This window comes from Primulina eburnea, unplaced genomic scaffold (assembly GCF_022965805.1).
Source record: "Primulina eburnea isolate SZY01 unplaced genomic scaffold, ASM2296580v1 ctg312_ERROPOS121453, whole genome shotgun sequence".
Taxonomy (NCBI): Eukaryota; Viridiplantae; Streptophyta; class Magnoliopsida; order Lamiales; family Gesneriaceae; genus Primulina; species Primulina eburnea.
Window position 1 is genome coordinate 67,133 of NW_027331138.1, and position 20,995 is coordinate 88,127.

General features: G+C 36.8%; 1 protein-coding gene and 1 pseudogene across 1 annotated transcript; one reads left to right on the plus strand and one right to left on the minus strand.

Moving 5' to 3' along the window:
* Positions 1 to 1,654: 1,654 nt before the first annotated feature.
* On the minus strand, positions 1,655 to 16,338 carry LOC140820942 (uncharacterized; annotated as a pseudogene).
* A 2,010-nt stretch (positions 16,339 to 18,348) lies between these two features.
* On the plus strand, positions 18,349 to 20,734 carry LOC140820944 (transcription factor IIIA-like). The gene is made up of 6 exons (XM_073181328.1): positions 18,349 to 18,586; positions 18,686 to 18,823; positions 19,244 to 19,535; positions 19,693 to 19,925; positions 20,088 to 20,231; positions 20,320 to 20,734. Exons 1-6 carry the CDS (start codon positions 18,458 to 18,460, stop codon positions 20,461 to 20,463), a joined length of 1,080 nt encoding a protein of 359 aa, XP_073037429.1. The 5' UTR covers positions 18,349 to 18,457; the 3' UTR covers positions 20,464 to 20,734.
* Positions 20,735 to 20,995: the final 261 nt, after the last annotated feature.

Sequence of the window (20,995 nt, forward strand, 5' to 3'; positions counted from 1 at the left end):
CAGGTGATCTAGGGTCATGGATCAAGTTATGAGAAGTTTTGGACCAGTCTGACGAACAGCCGGGCAAATATATGCTCGAGACACATAATCTTTCCAGACTACCAGAAGCCCAGAAGCTCTCGGGTGATGGCTTTCTACCCGGGTTGTCACGCCCCGAAACTCGGGATTGACACCGGCGTCGTTTAACAATCACACAATTGAAAACAACAAGCCTTTCGTAGCACAGTATAAACCGAAACCAGTTTATATATCATAATCTCAATGAAATAACAATTGTCTTTACAATAACGAAATCCAACTAAATAGTAAATAATGCGGAAACGTCTTACAATTCTTTAAATCAGAGAATTCGAAATAAAGCCTACTACTAATCTGGCAATTCACCAACCCCAAAATTTCTCGGACTCTTCGGATTTATCTGGGAGTGGAGAGTAAGGGGGATGAGTATTTTGAGAATACTCAGTAAATGGGGGACTTTGAACACAACATAACAATTTTATAACATTTTCGAAACATATCATAAACGTACAGCATGCTTTTTATAATCGTAACGTAAATACCATAACGTAATAACACTGCGATTTTTCACCTTTTACGGTTTACTGACGTCAATCCCTAAGTTTTAATCCTCTAAGGGGGCGAGACCATAAAATAGTTCTATCCCACTGTTAAGGGCCATATGTTGGAATTTCACCCATTTTCAGGGAATCCTCACAGTATCAACACATACACGTATCAAATTTCGTAAAAACTTGTAGACGGGAGACGGAGCTCGACCGAATCTTTAAAAAAACGGAACATGAAAAAAACCGAAATTTTTCATAGGCATGAAACCGAAATTTAGGAATTTAAAACAAGCACACTTACAGTGTTTGAATGCTAGAAAAACGAAGATGCTTGGATTCGGGATTTAGGTTGCTTCTTGTGCTTGCTCGGACAGTGCTTCGGCTTGATTCTAGCCTAGCTTCCGGACGATATTTGGGCAGAATTTTGGCTTAGGGGGAGTTGCTGAATTCGAGATTTTCAGCAAGGGGAATTCGAGATATAGGTGTGCAAAGAATGATGGGGTGATGGGGTATTTATAGGTGAGGAGGGTTGAGCTAAATATGGTAGATCAATCATCCCTAAAATTGCTTCAAATCTCTCAATTTTGACTCTAATATTTCTTGCAAATTTTCGAAAATTATGATGCTTAATTCCCTTATGCTTGGCTCGAAATATTGAGATGCTAAACCAAGGGATTTTCGAACCAAAATGATGACACAGTTCCTAATTTACCTTGCAACTTCCATGCCTTCATGCATTATAATACTTAGGCCATCTCCAACCCAAAACTCTATTTTAAAGCAACTCTACTCTAAAATAGTGCAGTTTCTGCACCAAATACAATATTCATCTCCAACCCATCTACTTCAAATCTTACTCTAAAAAAGAATATTTTCGGAATATTCTTTTTTATTTTATTTATTTCATTTTTTTATAAGTTATTAAATATATATTTTTAAATTTAGTGATATAATTATAATTACATTTTATATTGAATATATTTAATAATATATTTTAAATAAATGTGATAATATTACAAAAATGATTAATTTAATTATTTAAATAAATTATTGAAATCTATATTATACGAATTGAAATAGAAATAATTTCAATTGGTGAAATAAACTTAATACATGACATTAAATTAAATAACATATTACAAATACAACTTCAAATATTTGAACGACCATATTAATCCCATAAATGATCAATTAAAGCATTTCGTAATGCATAATGAGCATCTTTGTCTTTTATTTTTTTATATCGAGCGAGAAATTCTCGAAATCTGATATGCTCATTGACAACCATTTCTACCATTGGAGTCGGTGCTTCCTTAGCATCTTCAATCGGTGCACTAAGATCACGTTCATCTTCTATTATCATATTGTGCATTATAATACATGCTTTCATTATATCATTCAAATGATTTTTCTTCCAACCACGTGCTGGAGATGCCACAATCGCAAATCGTGATTGAAGAACGCCAAATGCACGCTCCACATCTTTCCTGCATGACTCTTGTTTCATCGCAAAATACTGCTTCTTCGGACCACGCGGATCATGGATAGTTTGCACAATAGTTGACCATTTCGGATAAATACTATCAGCTAAATAATATCCAGTGTCATATTCTTTTGATCCAATAGTATAATGAGCTGGAGGAGCAATTCCTTGTGCAAGATTGGAAAATAGACTGGAAGACTCTAAAACATTTATATCATTATTGGTTCCAGGCATACCAAAATATGCATGCCATATCCAAAGATCATAATCAGCTATCGCTTCTAAAATGATTGTTGGAGAACCACTACGACCTGCATATTGTCTTGCCCAAGCCGTGGGGCAATTTTTCCACCTCCAGTGCATACAGTCGAGACTTCCCAACATTCCAGGAAAACCTCGTTGTTTGCCAATATAGAGAAGTCTGGCAACATCGTTGGCAGTAGGTGATCTCAAGTACTGCTCCGCAAAAACTTCCACTATAGCTCGACAAAAGCGTTGCATACACTGAATTGCTGTAGATTATCCTATTTGAATGTATTCACTACAAGAAAAACGCCCAACAACAACGCACCTACGACAACGGTTTTTTTGAAAAACCGTTGTCGTATAGTTTTTAACAACGGTTTTAGTGAAAACCGTTGTCGTATGTGTGTTTTGACAACGGTTTTGTAAAAAGCGTTGTCTTTTATGGTGTCAACGACAACGGTTTTCTAAAAACTGTTGTCTTTCAGCGTTTTTTTAGGGCAAAAGACAACGGTTCTATGAACCGTTGTCTTTTGCCGTGTTTTTTTTTGGACAATCGACAACAGTTTCTTAAAAATCGTTGTCTTAGATATGTCTACGACAACGGTTTTAAAACCGTTGTCTATGAGCGTGTTTTTTTTGGGATACGACAACGGTTTTTAAAAACCGTTGTCTAAGAGCGTGTTTTTTTTGGGATACGACAACGGTTTTAAAAACTGTTGTGTATGAGCGTGTTTTTTTCGACATACCACAACGGTTTTATAAAAACCGTTGTGGATTGGTGTTTTATTTTTTGACAAACGACAACGGTTTAATAACCGTTGTCGATTGACGGTTTTTTTTATAGAAACGACAACGTTTTTAGTGAACCGTTGTAGATTAGCGGTTTTTTTTAGAAACCACAACGGTTGTAGTTAACTGTTGTTAAATAGGCGACGGTTTAGCGACAGTTTAAACAAACAACCGTCGCTATTAGCGACGGATTTACTAAAACCGTCACAAAGTTTAATGTAGAGACGAATTTTAAACCGTCGTTAATTGTAGATCGGCGACGGTTTTATAAAATCCGTCGCCGATTTAAAATAGCGACAGGTTTTTGAAAACCGTCGCCGATTCAAAACTAGCGACGGTTTTTGGTCATTATTCTATTTTTAACTTTTTTAACAGTTCTTGAGTGTCTTTTATCCGTTGTTGTTTAGCATTTTTCTTGTAGTGACTTTTTCATAAAACCAATGAATACTTGGTTAAAAATTTCCTCAAGTATTAAAAAATCATTTTCTGAACATTGAATCGATGGTAAGATTTTATGTCTGTTCTTTATGGAATTCGGAATTCCATGGATATGGAGGTTACAACCAGAATTTCCTTGCTTATGGAGGGTTAGTTCACAAAATTTTGGGACAAATTATTAAGAGAAGACCCTGATACAGGAAAGCTCTATGGCTCCGAAATTCTTCAACATATGGAAGATGATTGAAGTTTACATTGAAAAACTGAAGAAAGATCTTTATAAGAACATTGCATGTTCTGACTCCAAATCAGATAAATATATGGTATCCGAATCAAGTGAAAACCAATTTATCCATCTAATGCAGATGCAAAATGCTCAAGACCCAAAGGAAGATATTCCTTCCCATATTAGTGATATTTTTTAAAATTATATAAATTCATTAAAAGAAAATATTAAAGATGATTAGGATATTCATCTTTAATAAAGTTGGTGGAATATCACTATATAGACTTTTTGACTTTTGTAACCATGTTACTATTTTCTTTTATAAAGCATTGTATTGTTTATATTTTTAGTTGGAATCCTGTGTTTGATGTCTGGCTCTTCCATCTCTTTATAGGCTGTATTGTGTTTTTAGAAGAATACGCTAAAGTTTGCTCCCCTCTATTTCCTCTCTGTAAACAACCCTTCTTACGAATTAAATAAAAGCTTCAAGTTTTGAATACAACTTTGTAAGTTTTTTTTATTTATTTTGTTTTTATTTACAGTTTTATTTTTATATATCAAGAGAATAGCCTGAATGACGAGCTAAAATACTTGTGTTAAATCATAACCTTACTATGACATGATCTATATTTATTTGTAACTTGGAGAACAATTGAGATAATAATAAATTTATTTGAATTTGAGAATTTAATGTAATATAAGGGTTCTTGGTTAAAACATAAGGTAAAAAGATGAACCGGAAAATAGTAACATAGTCACGGATTTAACGTGGTAAATATTTTGTTTTCGATTGTTATTTTTGGTTTAATTATTATTATATATATTATAAATTAAAAGAAATTTAATACAAAAATTTTATCTAATGAAAAAAATTATTAAAGACAACAATTTTGGATTCTCACTACAAGAAAAATGGTAAAAGACATTTGTATAAGCGTGTTTTTGAAACATTCGACAACTATTTAGCGACAGTTTTTTCTTTAACCGTCGCTAAACGTAGCGACGGTTTTACTTAAACCGTCGCCGATTTTTAATTTTGCGACGGTTTTACCTACACCGTCGCTACATTTAGCGACGGTTAAAAAAACCCGTCGCATGTTTAAGAATAACGACAGATTTGACAAACCCGTTGCTAAATTTGGCGACAGTTAAATAAAAACCGTCGCAAAATTTAGCGACAGTTTAGATCAAACTGTCGCCGATGTATAATTTTGCGACGGTTTAACTAAAACCGTTGCCATTTTCAAAAAAATTCGTTTTCTTTCACCACTCTCTATAAATACATGCAAATTTACTTCAATTTATTCCACTCCACTTCACAACAATTAAAATTTTTCTCACTTACACGATTTTACAACTTCACAACACTTAAATTTTTGTCTCTTCACGATTTTACAACTTCACAACACTTAAAATTTTTATCTCTTACACGATTTACCACTTTACAACACTTAAAATTTTTATCTCTTACACGATTTTTTTACCACTTCAAAACGATTAAAATTTTTATCTCTTACACGATTTTATCATTTCACGACTTTTAAATTTTTTATCTCTTACACGATTGTATGAATTGAAAACACAGATTTATTAAATTCTTAATTTTTTTTTATTTTACCTAAAATATTAGCGACGGAATTTATAAACCGTCGCTAAATAGAGACAGTTTTGCACATTAATACCGTCGCTAAATGTAGCGACGGTAAAAAGTAAACCGTTGCTAAATTTAGCGACGGGATTTTAAACCGTCGCTAATTAGCGACGGGTGTTATATAGAGACCGTCGCAAATATAATTTGCGACGGTTTTGAAAACCGTCGCAAATTGTAGCTACGACAACAATCAAAAATTGTTGTCTTTGAGCGGGCATTTAATAACACTGACATTAACAACAGTTTTAAAATAGCTACGACAACGGTTTAAAACCCTTGCAAAACCGTTGTCGTTGCTAGAAATTACAACGGTTCAACAACATCCTCAGTTACAACAGTTTTAAATGGCCTACGACAACGGATTTTATCCGCTGTCGTTTGGCGTTTTTGTTGTAGTGATTCATCAGTAGCATCCGTAGGTAAACCATATGCTAGCATTCTCAATGACGCAGTTGTTTTTTGATTAGTCAATAGCCCGAGCCGTCCCAAACTATCACTTCTTTGTATGAAATAAGCATCGTGATTCTTGACGACACCTACTATCCGTAGGAAAAGATTTCGAGATATTCGAAATCTTCGTCGGAACATTGCTTCATTATAGACTTGATTCTCAGAAAAATAGTCGTTAAACAACTTTTGATCAGCAATTTCACGCTCGCGTCGGATGACTATGTGACCTGGAATTGACCCTCCGTGTGCGACTTCTTGTTCTTGTTGGATGATGTAGGCAGCAACCAAATCTTGTTCTCGAGCTATAGTTGATAGTATTGCTCTTCTTCTATTTTCAAAGTTTTCAACAAATTGAATATCATCTTCATTAACTGACAATGAAGATGAGCTAGATGAGTTTGCATCAAATAGAGAATACGGATTCATTTTTAATTTAGAATGAAGGTAAAATCTGTATGAAAGTATGAAACTATAGTTACATTATATAGATGTTTTGTAGATGCATTGTGGATTGGTAGATGAGTCTGGACCGGTAGCTGAGTTTGGACCGGTAGCTGAGTTTTGATGGGTAGTTATGTTTTGACTGGTAGATGGGTTTGGACTGGTAGCTGAGTTTGGACCGGTAGGTGAATATGGACTGGTAGATACGTTTTTCTGGTAGATGAGTTTTGACTGATAGGTGAATTTGGACTGGTAGATGGGTTTGGACCGGTAGATGAGTTTGGACTGGTAGATGAGTTTTGACTGGTAGGTGAATTTGGACTGGTAGATGAGTTTTGACTGGTGGATGGGTTTGGACCGGTAGATGAGTTTGGACTGGTAGATGAGTTTTAACTGGTAGGTGAATTTGGACTGGTAGATGGGTTTTGACTGGTGGATGGGTTTGGACCGGTAGATGAGTTTGGACTGGTAGATGAGTTTTGACTGGTAGGTGAATTTGGACTGGTAGATATGTTTTGATTGGTAGATGCGTTTTTGACTGGTTGGTGACATTCCTACTATAAATAAACTTCTTGTTGGTTGATTAAATCATAAACATTACAATCTACAAAAAGAAAATCTCATTGCTCAAAGAATTTCATGGACTCCATTTTTCGATCAACTAATTACGCTATTGAAGAAGATAAACTCTTGTGTCATGTTTATCTTGACGTTTCGCAAAATCCTATCATCGGTATAAACCAATCCAAAGAACGATTTTGGAGTCGGATTGAAGAAGCTTTCAATGCTGGCAAATCGAATAACATGCAAGCACGCAATATCAGATCATTGCAATGTCGCATGCAAGTTATCATCCGTGCTGTTAGAAAGTTATGTGGATGTGTTAGTATAATTGAAAAGCTGAAGCCGAGTGGCGTATCTGAAGAAGATATTGTAAATATTTATTATTATATTTACATGAATACTCTAAGTCTATTTTTTATACGAGTAACATATTTCTGTGCAGTTGAACATGGCAAAGGATTTAATGGTGCAAGATAAAAATTTCACTAAAGGATTCAAGTTTGATCATGTTTGGCCTATAATGAAAGATATGGAGAAATTTTCGGCCAACGTCAGTGCACCGATACCAGTATCCAAACAACATGTCACAAATTTGGATTCATCACAATCGGATACTCAAGAACCAGAATCTCTCATATCAGGTTCCCCTGTAGTGAATTCATTTTCAATTAATTTAATCAGTGATGAAAATGCAGGTGGAACTCCATCTCAACGACCTCTTGGAGTGAAAAAATCCAAATTAAAGAAAAAAAGAGAAGAAAATGTTTTGGAATTAATTTCTACGATGAAGGAAGGACATCGCGAGCTTATCAATGTGTTGCAAAAGGGATCTACTGATATGCAAAAAAATTATGATATTAAGATGTTAGTATTACAAAATGAGCAAAAAAAACTAGAAATTCGACAACAAAAAATAGAATTGGCTAAAATTCAGGAGGAGAATAAAGTGTTGTACATGGATCTAAGCACTTGGCGATCCAGAAATGCGTCAAATTGTTTAAAATGAACGAGCAAGAATTATGCAAAAAAGAGATGCAGAACGTCATCAACATGAGGGCAACGCATTTGGAAAATATTTTGGTGATTTTGGAAGATCTGGATCTGGATCCGGATCCGATTTTCCAAATTATTGATGATTTAGTTTGTTTATCTTTTATTATATTTGCATTTAAATTATCTGAATTCGTGTTTTTATTTTAATTGTGTACTTGAATGTTTAAATATTATTCAATAAATTTGCGTGTTTGACGTTTAATTATAAAATTATAATAAAATACTTTGTAAATTTATGTAATTAAATATATTAATTTTTATGATTTTATATTTAATTATTAAAATAATATAATAAATAAAATCTAATTATTAAAATAATATAATAAATATTATACTATTATTTAAATATATCTCATTGTTAAATTAATATAATAATATCATATTATTATATAAAAAATATTTATAAATATTAATATAAAGATTTATAATTTAAAAAACAAAAAAAATTAAAAAAAAAAAAGAAAGAAAACAGCTGCGCAAAATAGCGCAGCACCATTGGAGAAGCCCAAGCAGCAAAATAGCGTGAAGATGCCCTTAGGCAAGAAATCTAGTAGGAATTCAAAAAATAGGCAATATTGTGCCTTAGTCTTCTAAGTCTAATATTTTCCCTTCCAATCTTGCATTATATTCCCCAAATTTCGAAAATATGCATGATATTCTAATGACTTAATATTGTATCCCTAAGGTATTCCAATATATCTCCTCAAATATAAGTTCCCAAAAACATAGCAATAAAAATCCAAAAAAAATTTCCCATACAAATATTTAATTACATGGTGGGAAATCCTGGTTCTTACACGGGTTACCTCGATAGTAGCACCGTACTCGCTAGGCTCTCATTCATCATCATTTTACAACCCGACCCGATGAAATTGTCCACGTATCTCACACCCATTTTTACCCGGTCACATCACAGATAATTCTTTTTTTTTTTTTTGCTGTTTCCGGATAAAACTTTGTACAGAGACTTGATGCTCGAAAGTTTCATGATTCAAGCTCAACTTGATCATATTTTACTGCTATTTTCAGCAAATGCAAAAATATAATACGAATTAAGATTAAACAAGACTTGTGGAGAGGGACATGATGAAATGGCTTTATCAAGAAATGAAGGGACAACTATGAACGCATCTTGTTCAATCATGGTTTTGTTTTGTTTTTTCCTTTTTTTTTTTTTTTTGTAATCAATTTTTATAATTAGGTAGTGGAATAAAGATAAGTTTGTAATTTAAATAAAAATAGAAGTAATATGATAATTATAAAAATTGATAGGCACAACATGAGAAGGTCATACCATCGAATAAAATAGATCTCAATTTTAATATAGTAAATAGATTATGACGTGGATCCGTGGAGGTGGACAATTTAAAAATATTGCATCAAAGTTTACTTATTTTATCTTTTGGTCGTAAATATTTAAATTTGAGTTTTAGTCACCTAAATTAAGTTGTGTTTTGATTTTGATTCTTTTTTAATGAAATGCTAACGCGACGTCAGACACGTTCACGTCAGCGTTTTTCGACACCATGCAAGCATTTTTGCCAAAATGGTTATATGTCAATTTTCGGGTGAATTCGGTAATGTGTTAAATCAAACTAAACAAATAATATAATGAATAAAACTATCGTGCTATATTATTTTAGCCAAACGAGTTATCTGTCATTTTTCAATCGAATAGTGGTCTTCAATTTGAGATATCATTTTCTTAAATAAATAGTTGATCGAAGTTATTTTACAAATTTTCTTTCGATTTGGTTGCTGTTGACTTTGTGAATCCTATTAAAAGAAAAAAGAAAGTAACATAACAGAATGAACGTTAACAATATAGTTAATTTGAACAAAAATAATTAAATAACTACATACATTATTTAATTACATGATCATTATTATTTATAAATGATATATTATTTGAAATAGATTCTTCACTATGGTTTGATTTTATCCGTCTTTTGGTTTTCTTCAAAGCACACTTTGGTCATTTTCTAAATATCACTCTTGAATTTTATTTAACTATAAATCATTTCACTGTAATCATTCTTCGAAAAAAATTGTTTATATTCAAAATTTACAGCTCATTGAATCAAATAATCAAAATTTATTGTTGTATTTGAATAATTTTTATTTGCTAGGGTATCTTGCCAGAAATGGGTCGTTTCTCGATGGAGAAATAATCCTATTCACCCGCATCCTCAGTACTCCTTTTAATCATCCTCAGTTCTCAAAATCCGGCAATCAAATGAGCTCAAATACAGCACACATAAATCAGAGCTCAAACTGTACATAAAAAAAATAAACCAGCAAAAACAACTGGAAACGGAAATCAAGCATTTAATACCGAAGCATAGATTCACACTATGGTGGTTTGCACACAAGAAACTCACGACAGGGGATAGACGGGTGTGAGTGGAAGGCAAGAGATACATTTTATGTAACTTATCAGATGACCACTTATTCTTTGGATGCAATGTTTCGAGGGGTATCTCGAATAATGTAAGTGATACCCCTATAAGGATATGGGTTTGTTCATTTGGTACCCATGGATACAACCCGGGTTACCGGGTAGTTTTATGGATGCCCGGGTAAATCTTTCCTTCCCGGGTGTGGTCGTTTCATCCGCAGTCCTTTACCAGTAGCTCGGGTCTTCATAGAGTTGTCCGGGTGCTTCTCATCTGTCCGGGTAATGCTCCCGGTTGGATCCCCACTTGGGCGACCTCGAGAATAGCGCTACCTCGATAAAGGAGCCACACTTGAGTGTAATCATCACAAAGGCAATCTAATCCGCCAGAGCAACTTGGGTTTGGAGTGTCCGAGAAGTCATCAGAGAGCAACTTGAGTTTGGAGTGTCCGAGAAGTCATCAGAAGCTAGTATGGTAAACCGACTTAGTAGGTGACGCGCGAATCGAGGTAACTACCCATTCCTCACCTATAAATAGCAGGTATTAATGTCATTAAATGATCCGAAAAAAAAAAACCTTTGAACTTTAAGCATTCTACGCATTTCTCCTCAAATATTGTTCGAAGTTCATCATCATACAACCTGCTGACTTTATCATCGGAGTGGCTACGTCGGAAACCCCTCCGGCGTCCATTCACGAGTTCTTTTCATTGTTTGCAGGTGTCATTCAAGCCATTGTCTTCGTTCAAAATTCCCAAAACATTATAAATTGTTAATTTGATCCGATTGGAGCTCCTTACCCGGCTCACCCATTTCAAGCGGATCACATCATTGACGCCGTCTGTGGGAACTTGAGCTCGAGACGTAGATATGGTTTCCATTCAAAAGCAAGTCCAACCTTGCTCGGCACCTCAGTAAGCCCAACTCTGTTTGGCAAACATACAAGTCCGACCAGCGCGTCACTCAGATCTTGTATGTGGATTTTATATGGGCTCAAAGCTCAGCAGCTATCCCGGATTAGCGTGGAAAAGCATTTGCTATGCACTCAGTAGAATACAGCTATATTAGTCAACTAATTTAGCTCAACCAGAGAAGTTTCACTCTACCGAGAATGAATTCTGATTCAGTATTTCCAGGTTAGTGATTTGGTTTTTAATAAAACTAATATAACAGGAGAAGAGGAAAAATTGAAAGTCCGGGAGACATGAGGCCCCGACACATTCTTGAGAGCCCGGGCAGACATCCAGACAGCCCGGGCAGACCATGCAGACAGCCCGGGAGACCATGCCGCAGCCCGGGCAGACATCCAGACAGCCCGGGCAGACCATGCAGACAGCCCGGGCAGACATACAGACAGCCCGGACAGACCATGCAGACAGCCCGGGCAGACATCCAGACAGCCCGGGCAGACCATCCACAGAACCCGGGCAGACATACCAGAGCACCCGGGCATACCATGCAGGCCACCACATCACCTTCTTGAAAGTCCGGGAGATATGAGGCTCCGGCACATTATCTTAAAGTCCGGGAGAGACGAGGCCCCAGCACAGTATCTTGAGTCCGAGAGATATGAAGCTCCGGCACATTATCTTAAAGTCCGGGAGAGACGAGGCCCCAGCACAGTATCTTGAGTTCGGGAGACATGAGGCCCCGATATTCTTATTTAAAGACCGGGAGGCATGACGCCCCGGCACCCTTATCTAAGCCCAGGGCACTACACCCTGGCTCGGGGCAACACACCTCGACCATTCCCAAGTCCCGGGACATGCTCCCCGGCCCAAGGCTCCGTACCTTGGTTCTTAAAAGCCCAGGGCACTACACCCTGGCTCGGGGAAACACACTTCGACCATTCCCAAGTCCCGGGACATGCTCCCCAGCCCAAGGCTCCGTACCTTGGTTCTTAAAAGCCCAGGGCACTACACCCTGGCTCGGGGCAACACACCTCGACCATTCCCAAGTCCCGGGACATGCTCCCCGGCCCAAGGCTCCGTACCTTGGTTCTAAAAAGCCCAGGGAACTACACCCTGGCTCGGGGCTCCGTACCTCGACCATTCCCAAGTCCCGGGACATGCTCCCCGGCCCAAGGCTCCGCACCTTGGTTATTTATAAGCCCAGGGTTCTCAAACTTGGCTCGGGGCTCCGCACCTCGACTATTCTTAAGTTCAGAAGATATGAGGCCCCGACATCTTATGCAAAACCGGGAGGCATGAGGCCCTGGCATCTTATCTCAAGTCCATCAGACACGAGACTCCGGCATTTCATCTCATTTCTGGGAGACATGAAGCCCCTGATGCTTTTATAGAACAAGATTAATTATCTTTCCGGTGAAGTCCAAGCATGTCTAATCGGGACAGCGAGTATGACTCTAGCCCGACTATTTAAGGAGGGAGTGATGATACCCTGGAAAGGGCTCGGGTCATTATTGGACTCGGGCGAAAAGAGAACTTACACGAGTCAAATTCCAAATTGCTGGGAAGAGTAGAGCATGGGTAAAATTTGACCAGGGTGACCAGCCCGGCCAGGGTGATCAGGGTTCTCCAGCCCGACCAGGGTTCGCCAGCCCGACCAAGGTGACCGGGGTGACCAGCCCGGCCAGGGTGACCAGGGTGACCAGCCTGGCCAGGGTGACCAGCCCGACCAGGGTGACCAGGGTTCTCCAGCCCGACCAGGGTGACCAGGGTTCTCCGCAAGACCCGAACAGTGTCTATGCACTATAATCGAGGTCATCTTCTTCAGCAGCCGGGCAGGGAGATGTCTGGGCTCTACTCACTCCGGGCAACCAGAAGCTCGGGCTCTCATGCAAGCTCCCGGGAACTTTCTATTCGGACTACCTCGAGAAGCGCACCATACTCGAGCGTATCGGTATGGGCAGTCTTATCTGTCAGAACTACAGGGGTTTGGCGTGTCAGAGAAGCTATCAGAAGTAGGATGGCTTGACAGGAAGTCAACATCAAAGGCTATGAGTTGTAGGTGTACACGCAAGTCGAGGTAATCATCATTACTTCTCCTACTATAAATGGCAGGTATGTTTCTCATTTAAAGGGGGCCGAATCCTGAGTATTGGCACACACATATGTTAACACACATATTTACACCAGTAGTCTGTATTTCTCTAAAAGCTACACTGGTTATCATCTTCACCTGCTGACTTAAGCATCGGAGTGGCCACGCCGGACACCCCTCCGGCGCCCATTCACGAGTTCCTTTCATTGTTTGCAGATCACGATCGAAGCCATCTACCTTGTTCATTTTCCTAAACAACACTATAAATTCTTGATTTGATCCGGTGGATCACCCGAACCTGCTCATCCATTTCCGTCGGATCGCATCAGTAAGGTAATGGTTAGGCATGATGTAATCTGATAGACGTGTGCTTAAGTTGAACATATTGAAATCTGAAAGCTTTAAATGTGTTCGAAGATCTTCGAAGTAATGCAGTTTGAAAAATGTGTGCAATCTTGTAATCATTCGGTTCAGTAGTCATTCTTTACTTTGAAATCTGCATATTTATAGTTGAAAAGCTCCAACAGACGAATTTTTTTTCAACGATAATTTGTAATATTTTCAAAGATTATATGTACTGTTCTTTTTGCTTTTGCGACTTTGAGCTCCTAGCTTCTGAAAAATCCGACGGGCCATAGACGAAATAGACATATTTATATCATTTGGGAGTTGATAAGATACAGTGTAATCATTATAAATCTGGTAGTTGTTGAACGGTTAGACTTGCAATATTTTTTTTGAATTCTCGTATCTTACCGGTTGCAGAGCGGTTGGAATTTATCAGTTTAAACACATGTACTGCATTTAAGACTTGATCAGGTCTGATGGCAGTAATCACTTGCAGCTAAAGTTCAGATAATCTGCACTTGAAATTTTGATGTTATGTCTAAACGGCTTGAGTTGATCCAGCAGTTTGGAAACCTGAAATTACAATTGATAAGTGGTTGGATCCTGAAACAGCTCGATGTTGTTGTTTTTCAATCACAAAAATTTAGGTTAATAGAAATATTCTAACAATTTCTTCCTATTTAGTGATCACAAAACCAAGCTGCAAAAATAAATACATTTGTTACAGAAAAATAGTTAAATAACAGATAATTTTAAAGATCAATTATATTTCATCGAGTAAATGAAATATCAATCTTACATGTGTATATAATAAAATTATATTACACATACAAAATAGAAAAAATCTTATCTTCTAAATTTTGAACTAGAATCGCCGTCTTCTGCCTCAAACCTACGTCGATCCTCAGGCTTTTTGGCTTATGCTCTTATCTTCTGCTCTTCTAATCTCTTCTTATCTTCCTTTTTTGTTATCACCTCGCTACATATAATCAAGAATTTTTGCAACTGGGTGCCAATTGTAGATTGGAGAAGATCAAACTATTCGTCCATAAGTTGTTTTACTTGAGTAATATGTCCTAAAAGTTCAACATTGATTACGAAAACTTGCTTCTTTGTGATGGTTTGATCCACGATTAATCTAAAATTTGTTTCTATCGAACTTAGCTCGCGCTTGACTTGTTTCTTGGAGTTGTCGAAGGCGATAGTGTGAGAAAATTTTTTGACTTCAACATTGGATACTGATTTTGTCAAGTCCTTCATATGAGAGTAAATTTTTGGGAACATATCTCGAGGAGCAGTTGTCACGTTGAATTCAGAGAAGACATTCAAGTTGATGCCAGGAGATGAAACATCTTCATTTTTGGTTTTAGAGGAAGAAGGGTCCAACTACTAACTCTATGCTAGATGGATATGCGGCGGCTTGTGGAGTTAGTTGAACGGTCTGAGTGTCAGCAACTAGATTATTAATTGGTTGCAGATCAACCACAACTTCTTCTTGTGCATCAGTTGACTTGAATGCACCATGAATTACCATATCCTTACTTGTCAGATTTTCTAGATAAATAATATGATAAACTTGCATATATGCACTAGTCTGAGTGGTAGGTACTAATTCCATATTCAGATCCTTTTCACCGTATACACCTTCTTGCTCAGTGGTTGGATCTTGGAGCATAGGAGAAGAGGGATTCATCTGCGATTGGTCAAAATCAAACTATGAGAGTGACCTAAAAACCTCATCCAAAGAGATGATAATCTCTATGATATCGTCAACTTGAGTCACAGTTGGAGGAGAAGAGGAAGGAACATATGTAACATATTCAACCCGATTGTTTGTTTCAGTGGCTTGAACATGTTCTTCTATTACTACTTTCTCAACAACCTAAGCCTCTGAAATTATGGTTGTAACATTCTCAAAGTTGTCTTCTCTCCCGCCTGACTTTCCCCCAAGTCAAACACGGAAGAAGTCACATCTTCTTCAGCTGCTGGGAGATCATACTACTCCATCTTCAACTTTATCAATATTAAAAATAACACGACGTCTAATTCAAGTTGACTGATGACCGCATCTTCGTTGGCAGTCAGTCCATGAGCAACAAAGTTATCTATCTTATGTTAGATTAAGTATCGTAAAAACTTTCTTTCAATTCATTCTCAATGAAGTCTTGTCGTTGGACATGTTCAAAAATGTCACCTGTCTTTGCCAAACGCAGCATCTTCTGCTCGAGTGATGTCACTTCTTTCACCTTTTTCTCTCTTCTTATGACCTCAAAATGGACAACAGTCTAATAAACGACCCATCTGTCAAACTCACCCATCTTCGCCTTGGCAATTTGATTAACTTGCTCCATAGAGAGATTGATGGCAGCCTAAATAGATGAAATCTTGGGTTCTTCTACGAGAATACCCTTCTCCTTTGCCTTTGGATCGATTATGGGCGGAGCAGTTTGGTTGGATGTTTCTTCTGGTTCCACCATTTTGAAGCCCTTAAATGGGGAGATAAGAACGACTGGAATAGGAGCATGACGAAGCAGCTCAAACACATGCTTGATAAATTTGATCTTTTTCAATATGCGTTTCTTTTTGTCAGCATGTGTTTGAGTTGTTTGTTGTGAAGATTGAAAATCTATAAGAAAAAGAAAAGAAGAAAAAGAAACACCGACAAAAAAAACCAAGTATGGTCATCTCGTCTGATTTAGAGGATGCTAGAGGGAATGTTCCAAAAGTAATCCAAAAGAATAAAATGTGATTAACATTGAATATATATACACGATCCGATTTAATAGACATGACAGTCTATGTGTATATATGTCACTGATGAAATGAAAATTCAAATATTAATCCGATTTGATAGACATGACAGTCTATGTGTCTATATGTCACCGATGAAATTTGAAATTTTGAAAATTCAAAAAATAGATTTAGGCGGTTCATGTATTCGAGTAAACATAAAAGCATTTTAAATGAGAAACATAGTCTTCAAGTCATTAAATACAAGTTTTTAAAATAATTTGAAATTTGAAATGTTTAATATCTGACCATTTAGAGATGATTGTTTTGTTTTAGAAAAAAAATAGCCAGAGCATATGATAAGAAAAAGTTTCCACAAACTACAGCCAGAAAAGTCAGAGTTGTGTACAGACTTAATACATTATTTTATTAGCTTGACTTTTGTTCATCTTAAATTCAAGAATTAGTTCAATTCAATTAAATCAAGTATATTACGAAAATTCAGCGTATGGAAATTGTTAAGTGATTATGTCTGCAACTTGATTGTTTGCGAAAATATACTCTAGCCTGATATCCTTCTTCATTCCATGATCTCGAATAATGATGTCTAATCTCAGTATGCTTGGTCCGAGAATGTAAGACTGTATTGTAGGTTATTGCTATGACATTTGTATTATCACAGAAGATTGGGGATTCCACAGCTTGAATCCCATAGTATCTTAATTGTTGTTGAATTCATAGTATTTGTGCACAACATCTCCCAGTGGCTGGAAACTCAGCTTCAGCCGTTGAAGTGGCAATCGATGTTTACTTCTTACTGTATCATGATATCAGTTTGTCTTCTAAGAACTGACATGATCCGCCAATATTTTTTCGATCGATCTTGCAACCTTCATAATCTGCATATAAATATCCAACAAAGTTAAAACTTGAGTTTTTAGGATACCAAATATTCACACATGAAGTTCTTTTAAGATATTTTGTTTAGTCTCACTAAAGTGGGATTGATTAGGATTAGTTTGAAAGCGAGCGCATAAACAAACCGCAAACATTATGTCTGGCCGGTTAGCGGTCAGATATACGGCCAGATTTAGGAGTGTTCCAATTAACCCTCTATACATTGTTATGACTACTGAGATTTCATTTTTATATTTATCTAGCTTGATTGATGAGCTCATTGGAGTGACAAACATAACACAATTCTCCATGCAAAACTTCTTTAATAAGTCCTTGGTATATTTATACAGGTTGATGAAAAAAAACATGTTTTTAGCTGCTTCACTTACAATCCAAAGAAGAAAGTTAATTATATCATCATCCTCATCTCAAACTATTTTTGCATTATCTTAGAGAATCTCTCACAAAGTTTAGGGTTAGTGGAACCAAATATTATGTCATCAAAATTAATTTGTACAAATTATGAATAATCACCGTTGGTAAATTTAAAAAATATTTTATCTACGGTTCCAATCACAAACATAATTTCAAATTCTTTTCATTCGTAGCTTTGCTAGATTTCTTCATATTCCTATCTCCAGTCGATTTTTTTTTTTTCTTTGTAGCTTTTGTTGATTTCTTCTCTTTTATTATTTTATTCCGCATTTCGTGGGTCAGTTTCTAAAATTTTCTAAAGCTTCTCAATACTATAAGATTTCCAAAAAAAATTGAATCGTTTTTATTCATGAACTAAACCCTAAAAAATTGAGCATTAAATTGTAACAATTGAGTACTATAAGGAACAAACATACAATTACTCCACAATTGGAAAAGAGAAAATATAAAACCCACTCATAAATCTAAACCCTAGATATTGGGTATGAAATCGGGAGAGAATTGAGTAACCAATTTATAATGCAATAATTTAGTATATTTATATTTATATTTATATTTATCTATGCAATAAATCTTATATTCTTGAAATGACAAAATTATCCCTCGGGCTTGAAGTATTTAGCTGGTCCGAGCCTTTCGTGGTTCTCACCTCACGATTCCCCGATTCACCGCTTTTCAGAACTAGGGTTTCATATCTCAGCCGTTCCCTATTATATTATTCTCAATATATGTGTTTGCTGCAATGGCGAATGAAGGCGAGGCAGGGCGAGGGGCGATATTCAGAGATATTAGGAGATATTACTGCGAGTATTGTGGGATTTGCCGCTCCAAGAAATCTCTCATCTCTCGTCACATCATGTCTCAGCACCGGGTGAGTGCTTTATATTGTCTTGTTTTGGGTATTTGAATGGATTTTGAGGTTTTACGGTTTTATTGACATTTGCGGCGTTGGGTGTTGGGTGAATTTCAGGAAGAGATTGCGGAGAAGGAGCAAAACGAGGGAGATGGAGATGGAGATGGAAAGAAACTGAACACTTGTGATGAATGCGGCGCTAGTTTCCTTAAGCCTGCACATTTGAAGCAGCATATGTTAAGCCACTCTCTTGAAGTAAAGATTTTGATACAGTTTATGGTTTTTCAGTAGATTTTTCTTTCCTTCTTTATTTGACGCTTCTGTTCCGTGTCACTTAAAAAGTGCTTATTTTATTTACGTTGCCATTGAAAAGATAGCTGCTTGCAGATTGAAGTAAGGTTGGATAACCCCAACCTATTGATTTTCATCTGGGCGTGAAGCATTGGATCCCACATACCAGAACTCCAAAATGCGAGAGGCGTTAAATTTCCTTGAATGGATTAGTACCAGGTGGGGGACTGCCTGAGAAGCTCCATCAAGTGAGCCTCTGTCACGCTCTGTTGTTTTTCGAGGTTTGAGTATTCTTTTGTGTTGTGAGCTGGACCGCAGCCTGGAAACCCTGTGAAAGGGCAGTTCTACAAGTCTTTGTTCTGATGGTAATTGTTTCTGTCTCAGAGATCTTTTACATGTCCAATAGATGATTGCCACGCCAGCTATAGAAGAAAGGACCACTTGACCAGACATCTGCTTCAACATCAAGGGAAATTGTTTGAATGTCCCGTGGAGGGCTGTAAAATTAGATTTACTGTGCAGGGTAATATGAAGCGGCATGTGAAAGAGTTTCATGATGATTCTGATTCTTATTCTGCTGATATTAAGAACCCAAAAGAATATGCCTGTCCAGAACTTGGATGTGGCAAGGTGTTTAAATATCTGTCAAAATTGCGCAAACACGAAAATTCCCATGGTTAGTTGTTTTTGTTATGGAATTGTTTTGTGAGCAAAATATTTTTTGGCTTTTGATGGTTTTATATCATCTACTGAGTTATGAGGAACCTCAGTTGTCGAGGAATACTCCATCAATTGTCCCTATTGAAACCTGAATGAATTCTTCTATAATGCAGTGAAACTGGATTCAGTGGAGGCTTTGTGTTCAGAACCAGGATGCATGAAATATTTCTCTAATGAGCATTGCCTCAAGGAACATCTTCGGTCCTGCCATCAATACATATTTTGTGATAAATGTGGGACTGATCAGCTCAAGAAGAACATAAAACGCCATCTTCGCATGCATGAAGGGGTTTGCACAGAGCAAATCAAGTGCAATTTCAGTGGTTGTCCTAGCTCATTCTCTACTGTAAGATCCCTCCTCTCTGCCCTTAAATAACTTGTTTCTTTATTTATATAGTTGTCTTATCTCTCTAAATCTCTTGTATGTGGGTATTGATAGAGCTTTGTGAATCATCATTGAGGCAACTGAAAAGTTGTATCGGCTGATTATATGTATTTTTTTTGGCAGAGATCAAATCTCAATCAGCATGTAAAAGCTGTTCACATGGAGCTCAAACCATTTACATGTAGCATCCCTGATTGTGACATGAAATTTGCCTTCAAACACGTAAGGGATAACCATGAAAAATGTGGGTGTCACGTTTTTATTCCTGTAAGTTTCGCCTTAGTTTGCCAATTATTGCTTCTCGGCTTCTTGTTACAAGTCTTGTCAAATTCATCGAGGATTTTTCTATGTTCAGGGTAATTTTGAGGAGTCAGATGAACAATTCCGATCCAGACCCAGAGGTGGAAGGAAAAGGAAGTATCCAATAGTTGAGACTTTATTGAACAAAAGAGTGGTTGCACCCCGTATTGAGGAGATCCTTATGAATGGGGAACCCTGAGAGTTCCTGTCATGCCCGTTTTCTGCAAATTTGCAATCACTAAGGTGCACTTTTATGACTCTGCAGACCCTGCCGGAGTAGGGGCAATTGTTTGTGATATATGGTTTGTCTATGATTGGTCATGCTTGGTAAATACACGTTCAGAGATTTTGTAGCATTCATCGGTGAAATCACACTGTACCGCAAATAGGCAAAAATAGGAAGTGACATTCTTTTCTCCTTACTGCTCGGATAAAACTTATATTGTATGTAAAATGTTCTGAGTTTAACATTAAGTAAACAAGCCATGTTCCCTATGGCAAAATTTTGATAGGTTTCTTACAAATTGACTGGAGTTAATATTGTCGTTCGAATCGCTACGTCGTCGGGTGTTGTATGGGTTTTTATTTTATTAAAAAAAGTAGAAAATAATGTTTTGTTATAACAATAATAAGAAGTTGCAAAAACACTGCATGTAAGATGCACATAACATCACTGTCGTACCCATAAACAATACCATACATAATGAGTTTCAATTTCACACGTATCATTA